Raw genomic sequence first — 13,483 nt, 5'->3', positions numbered from 1 at the left:
TAGGAGTTACTGAAACACTGGGGTGGGTTTGAGGGGTCAATTTCCTGATTCTTTTGCTTTATCACCTTGAAGATTTTGGCTTTGGGATGCGAGTACCATAGAACATAACTAACTGCTGTGGAAAGACTTTCTAGGCTGTGCTATTGCTAGTGCAGTTGTCTTCTGAGAACACCTTCTGTCTTAGAGACTTTCCACATCCGTTGAACAATCTGCACCATTTTTGTGACTGAGAATGGTGCCAAGGTTCAGGTATAGTTATTTTTAACAGAGCAGGAGCAGAAAATTGAGTTGTGTTGGAAAGTGTGGGAGACAGTTTTCCCCAGTTGCTTGTAAATGGGAGGCTGCCTGTGGCACCCCAAACAGAAAGGTCTGGGGTGGCAGGAGATCTCCCAGTCAGTTCATTTATGTAAACAGAAGAACTACTGCTAGAAACATCTCTGGTCCTTTGGATGATTCCCTGCTGCAAGCATGCTTCACAGAAAGTAGCAATGCTGATTAGAATTTTCATTTGAAATCCAGCACTGAAAAGTCTCTGAGGTGGACTTGGCACCCAAATCCAACATATTTTTTTGGTTTTTTTAGCATATGGCAACTCTCAACCTCTAAGTGTGCAAAACTAACTTGAAAGGAGAAGCAACTACAACATTCAGCCAAGAACTCTGGCAGATTTCTTTATCTGCTTTCCAAGAGGAGAGAACTGAAAGATCTGTCTCATTAGCTGAATTCATGGACATGTTTGTACTCATAAAGATCATTTTGGCATACTGAAGGGTCAAGAGATGTTCTGAAGACCCACAAGAGAAAAACAAGGGAACTGTAATTGGATTACATTGAGCAGGAAAAGCTGAGCATGCAGTTAATAATTTATATGTGCTCTTCATCTATACAGACTGACTTTGAACTTACTGGTATCTGGCATAAAACCTCAGAACACTGGCTGCAGATAATCAGCCCAGAAGAAAGCATACATTCCCATTTGCTTGGAGAAGGTGTTTATCTCCTTGAAGACTGAAGTACTTTACTTGCTTTTTACAGTTGGAAAGTCATTTTTATTATTCAGTTTCTGTGTGACTGTCCTGAAAAGAGTGAAGTGGAAGGACAGAGGGTCACAAGCTCCTATGTTTAAATGGATGCTGGAAATACAGATATGCTTTTCAATAATTCTGAAATGAAGGTCTTCAGAAACCATTTTACCAAAACCTTTAGCCCTGAGGATTGATATTAGTTGTTTCTCAGTTATTCTTCAGTAGTGAATTATGTGTGTTGTGGACATAGAGAGCTGTGTGGTGAGATCTGTAGTCTATCAGAAATGCTGACTCAAGTGCTCCCTTGGGAACAGTGTATCTGTTTCTACACAATGTAGAGCCCAAGCTATTAATGCTTGAAGGAACCAGCCTGGGCCCAAGCAAGCCTCCTTCTCTGTCTTTGCTTGTATGCTCTGTCTTACTAGCGTGTTATATTTTCTGATAACATATCAGTTATCCTGGATGGATATTGAAAAGGTGACTTTGTCCTTTCCTGATGAAACTGAGTGTGCCTGTGCCTTTACAAGCCAGACTGGCCTACAGGAATCCTAGGTCAAAGAAGAATTCTGGAGCAAGGAAGATGTCTTCTTAGTGGAAGAGGATCAGATCAGAGAATGCTTAAGTAAATTCAGCATACATAAAGCCAAGATCCCTGATAGGATGCACACACAAGTGCTAGGAAAGCTGACAGATATCATTGCAAGGCCACTCAAGAAGCAACAGAGACAAATTGAAACACATAAACCTCTTTTTTCTAATGTAAGGGTGACTGAGGACTGGCACATCTTGCCAGAATCTTGCTCTTTGGAGATATTCAAAAGGTGTCTGAACAGGGCCTTGGGCAGCTGTCTCTATGTCCCTGCTTGAGAATGATGGAGGTGGACAATATGACCTCCAGAGGTTCCTTGCAACCTCAACCATTCTGTGATTCTGTGAAAGATTGCAGAAGTACACATTCGAAAGTGAAGCAGTGAAATTATGTCTGTATAAGCATGTATTTTGCTACAGAAGAGTAATCACAATGCCACTGTTAATACCATTCTTGTACTAGGTACAAGTACTAAGTAGAGGTTTTCATCCTAATTTTCTCCATCAGATGACCTAGGAACATGAGTCAGGTCTTTGTGTGCCCATGGCTATGGCTTATTAGGAAACTCAAATACTTCTCTTGAGGGTTTGCCAGAATCAGGAGAAGGCCATTGATTATAGGGTCCAAATTCTCCAGTCACAGATGCTGACATGACCTATGACCTAGGCAGTGCTCAGATTAACTAGCTGGTCAAAGAAGCAGAGCAATTCCCAGAGAATTGTGACCATACAGGCAGTGTCCATAGAGCTCAACACAAATTATCATTAACCCCATAAAACCATTTATCCTTAAAGTTCTGTGCTGTTTTTATTATAAGTTGAGTGAAAAGGAAGTTTGAGAAGAGAGGCATATGATTATTTTTTCCTCTAGTTTTATTTAAAATATTATTGCTTGCTCTCCTGCTCCACAGACATTATGTAGTACTCAAGTTGATTGTTTCTCTTTCTCTGTTCACATCATCTTTTTACCATGTTCTCATTGCCGAGTATTATGGTTATTTGTTAGGTCAGCATGAAACAATCCTTGCTTGAACAGGTCTCTCAACTGCCATAAATGAAACAGGAATGGTTGAAAGATAACAGGAAAAGAATGGAAGCTATGAGCTACAGTCTTGGTGAGGGCAAATTGGAAGGAATCCCTTAGGATATCACAAAAGGTACTCTGTCTTTTTTGCCTGCAAGCTGTTCTCACAGAGTTACTGTGGTGCATAATTTGCAAAGCCAGGCTGAACTTTTAGAATGAAATTCATACGATGACACTTTTTATTTCATTCAGTGGGTAAAGAATAAAAGTTCTTCCTGCCAGCCTGGCTGCTATGCTAGTTTCAAATGTAAAATACAGTGTGATATGAAAGCCTGGTAAGATTCTTCTACATACAAAACTGTAGAGCCTACTGAATGTCTTGACCATGAGAAGATTAATGGCATCCTTTGTGTGTGTGTGTGTGTGTGTGTGTCTGTGTTCAAAGACAGGAGGTGAGATCTGAACATCAGATCCGATAGTATCATGCAGATAGCTTTTGTTAATGAAGCATCTTAGAATGACTTTAAAATTGCAAAGAATATGTAGAAAAAGTATAGGTTAAAATGTACTAGAATAAAAGTCATCATCAGAGAGCAGGTAATTTCAAGGACATTTAGCTGCATCAGATGTCCCTAGCTTTTTGCTTCATCTTTACATTCAGTCACTCTTCAGGGGAAAAAAGGTAATTAATATAGCATCACTTTGTAAAAAAAAAACAAACAACCAAGCAATCAGTTTCTTCATGAAAAAGCAATATTTGGGAAAGCAGAGATACTGATAATGGCTAAGAGTAGATTTTTTAATTGCTGCTCACCCCGAGGTTTCATGTTATTTTTTCCAAAGGATGTTCACATTCATCTATTTCACCAAAAGATAAACTGACACAAGGAAGGTGATTTGTCAGCAGTCATCATGCTGGTAGATTCCAAGTTGTGTCAGTGCTCTGTCCCTTGCCCCCGTAAATACACCACTCTATGTTTACCCATGAGCTGAAATGGAGAGCCAGTGTTTAGTATTGTCCCATGACTATGGTTCAGCCCTGTTCCCATTTTAGGCCCAGCCACATCAGCATGGACATGCACTGGTTTTGTTTAGATAATTGTTCCTTCTTATAATCACTGGAATAAGCTCTGTGTTTAAGCCACTTAGTATGTGCATAATGAGCTCTGTGACTGTGGTCCTCTGAGTCATCTTTTGGACCTGCAGTACTTTCTAGCTCTGGAGCAAGAACCATCTGCCAGTTCCTCTTTAATTGCTGGTCAGCCTGTGTTAAACTAACTGGTGGGAATGAGATGTCTATGAAGGTTAAACACATTTGTCAGTCATGTAAGGGAACTACCTACATTTGTTGATACTTAAGTGACATTCTTGGTCTGAATCCAACTGCCTAGCAGGATTGCAAAGTGAACTGAGGTCATGGGCCTCCAGATAAGCTCCTTTAGGGGCTTGTAGGGGTGTGTTTTTTTTCAAAGTTGAAGAAATGCAACATGAAAGTGTTTTTTAATATAGGATGGCCTGAACATGATCCTTAAATCTTGAATGTCTCAAGCACTGAGTGGGAAGAAATAAGAAATAGCCACCTTTGCTTTACACTGCTGTGAAAGATTATGACAAATTGGGGGTGGATTTTATTTTTTTTTTTAAACTCTGTGTAACAGTGTCATCTAAACAAATGCAGTAGCTGAGTAATCATATGTTCAGCAAACATGTTCAGCAGTTTCACCTCCTTGTTTTCTCCATGCAAAGCAAATAGCAAGAGTCACCTCCTAAAAATGTGCAAGTACTTTCTTAGTTAAATGCCACTGGATACTGAGGAGATGGGCCCTGTTCTTTCAAATCACCAGCGGCACTTCCACTGAAGAGTGAATTTACTGAGTAAATATCCCTGGGGAGAAGCTGCTAATTAAGGAGCAGGTTTCTTAGCCAGCTGCTTTTTACCAAGAAAATGTTGGTTCATTTTAAAATATCTAGGCTATGAAAAGGGACATTGTCATGCTGAAGCTGTGCAAGTTGCCAGAGAGATACTCTGTCATAGAGACATCGAGATGACTGAAAACTTTCATGTGCTGTTCTGTGATTCAGGAAGGAACAAACACTTCTAGATTTCATGCTACAAATGGCTTTCTGATCTAAATACTTTTTCTTCTTGGGTTTTTTTTTTTTTTTTTTTTTTTTTTAAATTTCTTGTGTAACAGCAACATCAGTAGCCTCACTATTTGTTTAATTGTGCCTTAATTATTTTTTCTTTAGCTATAGCTCAGGGGAGTTTTGAGGGTGAGTGCTGAGCGTGGATGCCGTGCTATAGTTATCTTCTAATTCTACAAGGGTGGCAGCAGTAAGTGGTTCTGTTGGTCTTAAACTCCTTTATTTCTGGGTGCCTTTGAGGCAAGAGGACATAGAGAGGTAGTCTATGGCTCTTTTCTTAATAAATTTCATTATTTTCATAACTTTATGCAGGTACATCTCTCCCAAATCAGAATTGTCAGCTGCCCTGTGTGAAATAATTTTTCCTATGTAACATGATGGTGATAAAGTTGTATGTTTTACGTGTGTCACCCATGTGCTCATTGTACTAACCTCAGCTTCATCAAATGATGCAAGATGTCTTGCCAGCTGCTTCAGCCAGTTTAAGTAATTAAAAAGTGCTGTTGAAGCTGGCAGAGATGTTGGGTTCAATCTGGGCTCATTTAAAACCAGTTTATGTAAATGAAGGTCCTGTAGAGAAGTCTCGGACTCCCAAGTGCATGTCATTCTCTTCTTTGCTGTTTTGTTCATCAAAACTAAATGACACAAGGCCTGTGGTGCTGTGTGACAAGAACCTTGCTTATGAATGATGGATTTATAAAGCAAGTTCCTGGAATCCACTTTTTTATTTTCTGCAGAGCATCTTTAACCTTTTCCCCAAATAATCTAGCACAGGGTGAGATCTTTCCAGTAGGCAGTGTTTCTGACATTCCACTCAGGTACTGCTGTAGACACAAGCAATTAAAAAAACAAAACAAAAAAGACAACCTTCCTGTTGACACATTCAATAAAGCTTTAGGTGTTCAAGAGGGGATTGGACGTGGCACTTGGTGCCATGGTCTAGTCGTGAGGTCTGTGGTGACAGGTTGGACTCAATGATCTTTGAGGTCTCTTCCAACCTTAGTGATACTGTGATACTGTGGATATAGAATATGTAACACACTACTGTTTGGGACTAATTTCTTTTTTTTTTTTTAATTCTTCAGGCTGAATACTTTGAAATCTCTAACTAGTTTAATGTTCCTATTGCAATTAGACTTAAGTGCTGCCACTAGATTTAAGAGCTGCTACTACAGCTTTCTTGCCCTCAGCAAAAAGAAGCAGTTTGAATACACGATGCTATTCCTGTAACTGCCTGGAGGTTGGTTACACTAATTGTTAGTGTATTGACAGCAAGTACTAGCCCTGGCCTCTATCACCACTGAAAGAATTTCCTGGGAGTGTTTTGTTTCAGAAGAGTCATCCTCAACCTAGTCACCAGCATAGGATATCATAAATTCTGCCCTTTGGTCATTGTTTTCCAGAAGTTGAATACTCTTAAAATTGTTCTGTATCTGGTATCAGCTGAGAGATGTCATTCATCCCTATCTATAGTCATGGATTATACTACTGCAAATTACAGGCAGAAGAACATAATCATATGTAGCAAGCCAGCTTTGATACTGCTAGTGGTCTCATCACAGTAACATGTGAGCCTATATGGGCTCATTTCCTCCAGAAGTGTTGAAAAGAGGCCATGCTATTCTTCTGTAACATTAAGGCTAAACTACGCCTGCTCCACTCCTGAGCTGTTCTGGAGCTAGCACAGCATATCTCCATGCTGGTCTGTAGAAGTTGAAACAAAAAGGGATTACTGTAATAATCAAGGGTGAATCTGCTCCTACCTAAAACTGCTAGAGTAAAATGCCCAGTAAAATTTTCCAGTTCAAGGCCAAAAACATAACACCTCTGTCTTTCCTTCCCTCCTCATTTGTGGACTTAATAGAAATTGCCTCCAGCAATTCCACATACATTAGAGAAAAAAGAAAACACGACAGGCAGTGTGTAGCTTGAGCATTATGGCACTCCAGGTGTGCATTCTCAGTCACAGGGAACTGAAAAGAGGATGACAGGCATGACTGCCACAAGACTGCCAGAAATTACACTGTTCATGATTAGTATGAATCCCTATTGTGAGACAGAAATGATGCAAAACAGAGAGAGAATGTAGAATAAGGAAAGTAGAGCTGGTTTATGTACAGCTTTTTATTTGCAGTTAGTGACACTGGGCTGATGTGATGGTGAAAGTCAGTGGACCAGATAATAATAATTAAAAAAAAAAAAAGCCTTAATAATAATCCTAATTAATGATCCATTTATTTTGCCTCTCAAGTAGCAAAATAGCAATGTAATCTGCTAGACAAATTATTCTGTACTCTGAAAGCAGAATAAGTTTTGGTATTGAATGCAAGTCAAAATCAACTCTTGTGTAAATTCCAAAACACCTCTGGAGAGCTGAGCTCACGTGCTTCTGGTTTTTATTAATGCACATGTGACCCCAGGCAAAATGCCAGCTTGGATTCAGGGGTTCTGAAGACCCACCACCCAAAACAAAAAAAAGCTTGCCATTGGAATTCAAAGCAATTAGATAAATTAAAATGCTGATAGCTGATCGCTTTCAATGTTTTAAGGTAAAATTGTGTTACTATAGAAAGTCTGATCTGTTATAAATGGATGTCAAGAACCTCCTCCATTGTCTCCCAGTGAATGCAATAGATGGTTTCTGCTTTAAAACCAGTACTTCTCTGGTAAAGTCAGTGGATAAAATCCCTGTTTGCAGAATCTGAAAACCTAGATAAATTGCATATTTTGCTGTCTCACTTTGAACATAAATGTGCTGGTTACTAAGTTAATCATCTGGAAATAGTAGTACTATTTATATTTTATATGTGGATGTGTTCACAGCATTCAAAGAAGAGTACAGAAGTTTTTTCACATGTACAAACTAAGCAACTGGTACAAGGTCACAGACCAAATTTAGGCCCTGTTCCTTTTATTCCTATTACACCCCTTTTAAAGGCTCCAAGAGGCAGCCCATAAAGTATTCATACTAGGATGTGATTTTCAGGTTGGATCTATTTACCAGACTATCACATCTTTGTTTCAGCATATTCTATGTGGTCACCTCAGCAGTGGTGCACAGAGTCAGGCAATGTTTTCATTTTTTATCAAGTCTCCCACTGGCCTAACAAGGAAGCATGAAGAAGGTCCCTTAACTTCCTTACGCTTGGAGTTCCTTTCTCATATCTTTCTAGAGTAAAACAATTGTAAGATGTTTACACTGATAATCCCTGTTGATGGATCTTTCATCACTAGTAGAAAATAGGATTGTGATTTAAGTTTGAATTTTAAGTGTGACATTAATAGTGATGGACAGTAGCTCTATGTCCTGGCTATGCCATGAGGAGATGGGAGCTTTGCAATGTGTTTTGGGGCAACTGAATCAAGTCCTGTGAAATCACAGTGAATAATTTATCAGTTGTTAGTGACCTTGATCTCTTCACAAATTTCCCTCTAACATCTGTGACTGTGTGTGAGAAAGTGAATGACTTTTATCTTTTTCTAGGTTGTTTTTTTTTTTTTAAATTTTCATTTCCAAGCTCACCTAATCCAGCAGCCCTCTCAATCAAAGAAAAGCTTTCATCCAAGCAGCTCATTCTCCATTTTCCTTCATTTTTTTGGAAGCTCTGTTTCTATCTTCCAAAGCTCGGAGAGCAGCAGTCCTCATCTGGGGTATAATGAATGTTACAAGAAGTAGAGTTCTTAAGAGCCTGAGCATCCAAACATTCTGGTGAGGAAAGAGGAAAAGAGATGTATTAACTAGATTCTGGGTCCAGTCTGGAAGGACTGTCAAATTCACCTTGAGGTGTGGCAAAATTTCCCCTGAGCAGGAAATTTATACATTGTTTTAAGCTTTTTAAAAGTTGTTTTACAGTAGCTTGTAGGACAAGGGCCAACCTTATTGAGGGTAGATTAGAAAGGCTGCAAGCAGCAGGTATGTCCTCTCTCGAGACCTGCAGTCAGTCTTGCAGCAGTAATAGAGCTGAATATAGGAGCCAAGCAGGGCTGCTCATGCACCTTATCAAACAGCCAGCCTGTTTGGGGGGGTCAGAGGTGCCTCTGAGTAATGTTGCAGTGTACCACACGTGCGGCTGTACCATGGACTTCTCTGACATGGCACTGCATAGTAATGTGCACACAAGTATTGCCTATTCAAACACTGCAACTGGTTCTAGAGCTAAAAAAAAACCATGAACACATCTATCCTTTGGTGACAAAGAATCAGTCAACTCTTATCATTCAGCACAGGTAACATGTGCCTGTAGCTTTCTACAAAATCTAGTGATACATGGAATGATTTGAATTTGTGCTAAAGAAGTGCTGATATGGAAAGAGAGGGGAGTGCTTTTATTATGATTTTCGAACCAGGATATAAATTAAGGACTCTCTGCTCAGGGTTGTGGTAATTTGCATTTTTCTATGTAATCATTTACAATATATCTTTTCTTGTATTGCACAAAAATCATAAGTAGCCTAGGCCTTTAAATGTTTGAAATTAAGTTATAATTTTCACAGTTGTCACCGTCTTCTGCATTGTGTGTTACATTTTGATGAAAGGGAATATGAAAATCACCAATATTAGTTTAATAGAATAGTGCAAGACCTGCATGCCCTCTGGTGGAAGCGATCCTTAACAGACTAATCTAGATCAGCTTCTGTGGCAGCAGGAAATGTCTGACCTGCAGACAGACATACTCTCCTTTGATATACTTTGTTACTCAGTTAAGTTATATTTCTCCATAGCAGAGTTTGTTAGCTAGTAGGAAGAAAAGTTCTTCCAGCACATTATTTTTTCCCCATACTGTTCATTAGTTTGAACTCCTTCTTGACTTTTTAACCTTGTTACTCCACTGTAATAAGAAGAAAATGAGTTATATGTTGTGTAGAGATACTGAACAGTCTCTCTTTATTGTCACAAGTTTTATACATAGAGTTTTGCTCTGCTTTTAAGGCAGCTTACAGGTCCGATACAAGCTGAGTAAGGATGGGCTCCTTATTTTCACCATTGACTCCGGAAATTTTGCCAACCGAGAGCTGCACCATGTGAAGATTAACAGAGAAGGCAGAGAGCTCGTCATTCAGGTACACTGTGGCTCAGACCCACTGGTATTTATGCCTGATCACCAGCAGAAGTCAAAGGTTTCACACTGATCAGGTGCAACCAAAGCTGGTCTGGCAGCAGAACAACCCTATAGGTTAAATCAAAGCTCCATCTAGACCCTGCTTCCAAAACTGCCCAACCATGGTGTTTGCTGTTCATTGAGCCTTCCCTTGTCTCTGACAGTCTGAGAAATTAGGAAACACCTTTTGGCAGAAATTAACCTGGACCTTTGGAGTGGTTCTGGGACTGTGGGTATCTGTATAACCTGTAGTCCCAGAGGAACCACACAGTTTGGATCATTGAAAACCTGGCACAGGAGACAAAAACAGGTTAGGATTGAGCACCTGGGAATGTAGTTTCATTTAAGGTATGTATTCCAAAAGCAAATGTAACCCAAACTGCCTTATCTTCTCACAAAAGGAGAGGGAACACAGGGTACAGCCACCAATATGGTGCATTATGGTGCCTTATCTTTTAACTAGAATCAAGCTATCCTGAGTGCGACAGCCCACTGGGAGACAAGAACGTTCCTCTGCCTTGTTTCCCAGCATTTCCATTTTTTTCCAGGGCAGGGTGAAGATGAGTGTTTTACTGCTCCTGCACACCTTCTGAGGTTAATTATGATAGTTCATCGTACAAAACAAATTGACTAAATCTGAGCAATGGTTATTTAACAAGGAAGGGTGGCAAAGTCTCCATAGAAGTTGTGTGTTAAGGAACAGAATAAGGAGGAGACAGAAACTCAGGAAGCACCCCAAACTTTTCTCCTCTACAGTTTCTATGTCTGGGTGGTAAAATGATAACATAGTTAGCATGTAGCTAGGTTGGGTAGGCCTGATTATCTAGGAAGGAAGCTTATGCTAAAAGCCAGGGTTTTCCTGGAGTACCAGTCTTCTATTGTCTCCTTCACTGTGATTTTCTTCTATGGAGAACTGATTCTTCACAATATGTTTCTATGTCTCCTTTGAGTTTGTTCTGAAGTGACTACATAGGCTGGGGAAGCAGGGGGATTTCAGAATCGAACATTTTAAGCTTTTCTGCAGGGGAAGTTTCTTCAAAGCCCTATGTATGACTATTTTGGTGTACCTTTCAGCTTCTCATGCTAGAATCAAAGCACATTCACTTTGCTGTCTTTAGAAACTGAATCACGCTTGGGGGCAGAATTAACTGATTTGCAGCTGAGAGCGTTCCCAGACGTTTGCAGTACAGAGACATCTAGGAGTGTCTACATGCTTTTGTAATGAACTAATTTTATTGACCTCTTCCAGGTTGATCAAGTTCTCAAACTCAAACACAACTTTTCTGAGACTGATTTTAAGGCCATCAAATCACTCACCTTGGGCAAGGTCACAGGTAGGTTTTGCTAAAAGTTCATCAGTGTTAGTGCTGGAGGTGGGTTGTTATGTGTTGGGTTTTTAATAGGATTGGGGTTTTGTTTGGCTGTTTTTTTCTCTAAGAGTTGGCCAGCACATTCCAGTTGTCCTATTTATATATCTCATTGATGCAAAAAATGTGGCAGCTTTACCTGTTTGCACTGATAGCAACATGAACTTCTCCCATTGCGCCCTGCAGTAAAGTGATTCGTAGTGCCTGCGTGGCTGCACAGGATGGCATTGTAGACTAATGATATAACTTTGCTGACTACAGCTTACTCCTATCTCTGTTTCCTAATGATAAGAAGAACAGAAATGTGAACCTTCATCCTCTCCCAGTCCTTTTCCATTTCAATTCTGAAAGGAATATCAGTATTACTTATGGAACTGAGGCCACAATTCTGAATGCTCTAATCATGGACCTTCTAGGCGTTTACCCTTTCATGCTACAAAACCATCACAAGAACAGAAAAACTTTGATTTAAAATTTGGAAAGTAGAACTCTGTGATTTTGTTGCCAAGTATGTAACATTTTTTTACATAAGAGACTTACAAATTTTCAGTAAGTTTCTAAATGCATCCTTGGTTATAGATATTTTAGCCCATTGTTAGAATTGGGCCTCCACATTAAGCCTGACATCTGTTAAAATGTTATCTGTTTTATTAATAATATTATATTAATTATAATTTTATACAATTACAACAGTGCACTCTGTATCATGTTTTACTAAGTAGATCATGATTTTCCCTTTAATTATAGTTACTGTTTGTTCAGAATCCAGCAATCTTACGAGCCTGTGAGAACAAATTTGGGGACCTTGCATTCTTCAGTTCCAGTCCCTTAGTCAGATTTGCAGTCCTTCATTGGACTTCTGGAGTAAGTTCATGTCTCTGTTCCACTGAGGAGGCCAGAACTAGAATCAGCACTCCAGCAGCAACCTTGGATGCCAGGATGTTGTTGGCTGCCTTTGCTCCAAAGGCACTTATCTGGCTCATGGTTGGTTTGTTGTCCATCAGTACCCCCATGTTGTTCTCTGCAAAGACTGATTCCATGTGGTCAGCCCCATCAGTGTTGGTGATGGGGTTATTCCTAACCCAGGTGCAGATCTTTGGGTTTCTTTTGTTGAATTTCATGAAGTTCCTGTTTTTCTATTTCTCTAGCCTGTGAATGTCCATCTGAATGGTGGCACAGCTATCTCATCTACCAATTGCTCTTCCCAATTTTGTATCATGGCCAAACTTACTGAGGTTGCACACTGTCCCATGCTCAGGAAAACAAAACAAAACCACAAAAACCCCCAAAGTCAAGGGTACTGCCTTCTTGTTTAAAGAGGAGAGCTGGACCTTGTCATTTTAGAGATATAGAACTTACGTAAATCTGTCCATCAGTTATACTACAGTATGGGTGAAAAGCCAACTATAGCTTTCTTTAATGATGGCTCACCAGAAGGTGAATACTGGTGACCTAAACAAATATTCTTCAAGTTCTTCCTTGTTATTGCTCATGCCCTCAGCAAAGCATAAACCTCCAGAGGCATATGATACTTTGAAGCAGACCTAGAATTCCTTTAGTGTTTGTTTTGGATGCCACTGGGATTTAAATACTTAAAAGCATTCATTAGGAAAATTTAAGAGTCCACTGAAATAGAACCATATTAAAAAAAACCCTTTCTATTCTACATGGCCTACATATCCATGCTGTACTGTAAAAGTATAGATGTTCAGATGTTCAGCCTTTCCTTTCAAACCACCACAGAGGCAGAGCAATCCTTTCAGGACCAGATGTAAGCAAGCGAAGACCTTTATTATGTTACACAGCAAAGTTATATAGTCTATCAGAAGACACGTGTCACATCTCAACTGGTCCTTTTCTACTGGCATATGTGTCATTAAGGCATACAATAGGTCAAAATAACAAAACAATATTTTAACACATCCAACCAAATTTGACCCAGCTTGTCTCCTTCAGTTACGAGGTGTTTACATTACTCTCAGAGTCAAAGGCAAAACATAGCTTCCTCTAACTCGAGCAAAGACAAATCTTCCCTACTGTCCTACAAAGCTATCTGAAAACAACCTCTTTTACATCTTCTAAAGCTATACAAAAACCTCTTCCAACACTGTACTTTTCTGAAAATTTGTCAGCGTTGTGAAAATTTGTCAGTCTTCATTCCTGTTGTACCACTTCTCATTTGCCTGCTCTAACAGTCTGATCCTAGCTGCTTAACCAGGTGATTATACCACCTTG

General features: G+C 39.6%; 1 protein-coding gene across 1 annotated transcript in view; it reads left to right on the top strand.

Moving 5' to 3' along the window:
• The window catches only part of CNTNAP5 (contactin associated protein family member 5), a 303,945-nt gene that overhangs the window by 275,206 nt on the left and 15,256 nt on the right, over positions 1-13,483 (top strand). The window contains exons 20-21 of the mRNA XM_054176017.1: positions 9,713-9,843; positions 11,131-11,215. Of these exons, the coding sequence (XP_054031992.1) occupies positions 9,713-9,843; positions 11,131-11,215 (216 nt within the window). The remainder of the gene's footprint in view (positions 1-9,712; positions 9,844-11,130; positions 11,216-13,483) is intronic.

Source organism: Dryobates pubescens, chromosome 2 (genome assembly GCF_014839835.1).
Source record: "Dryobates pubescens isolate bDryPub1 chromosome 2, bDryPub1.pri, whole genome shotgun sequence".
Taxonomy (NCBI): domain Eukaryota; kingdom Metazoa; phylum Chordata; class Aves; order Piciformes; family Picidae; genus Dryobates; species Dryobates pubescens.
Note: the sequence above shows the minus strand (reverse complement) of the source record. Positions and strands in the feature narration are given on the sequence as shown.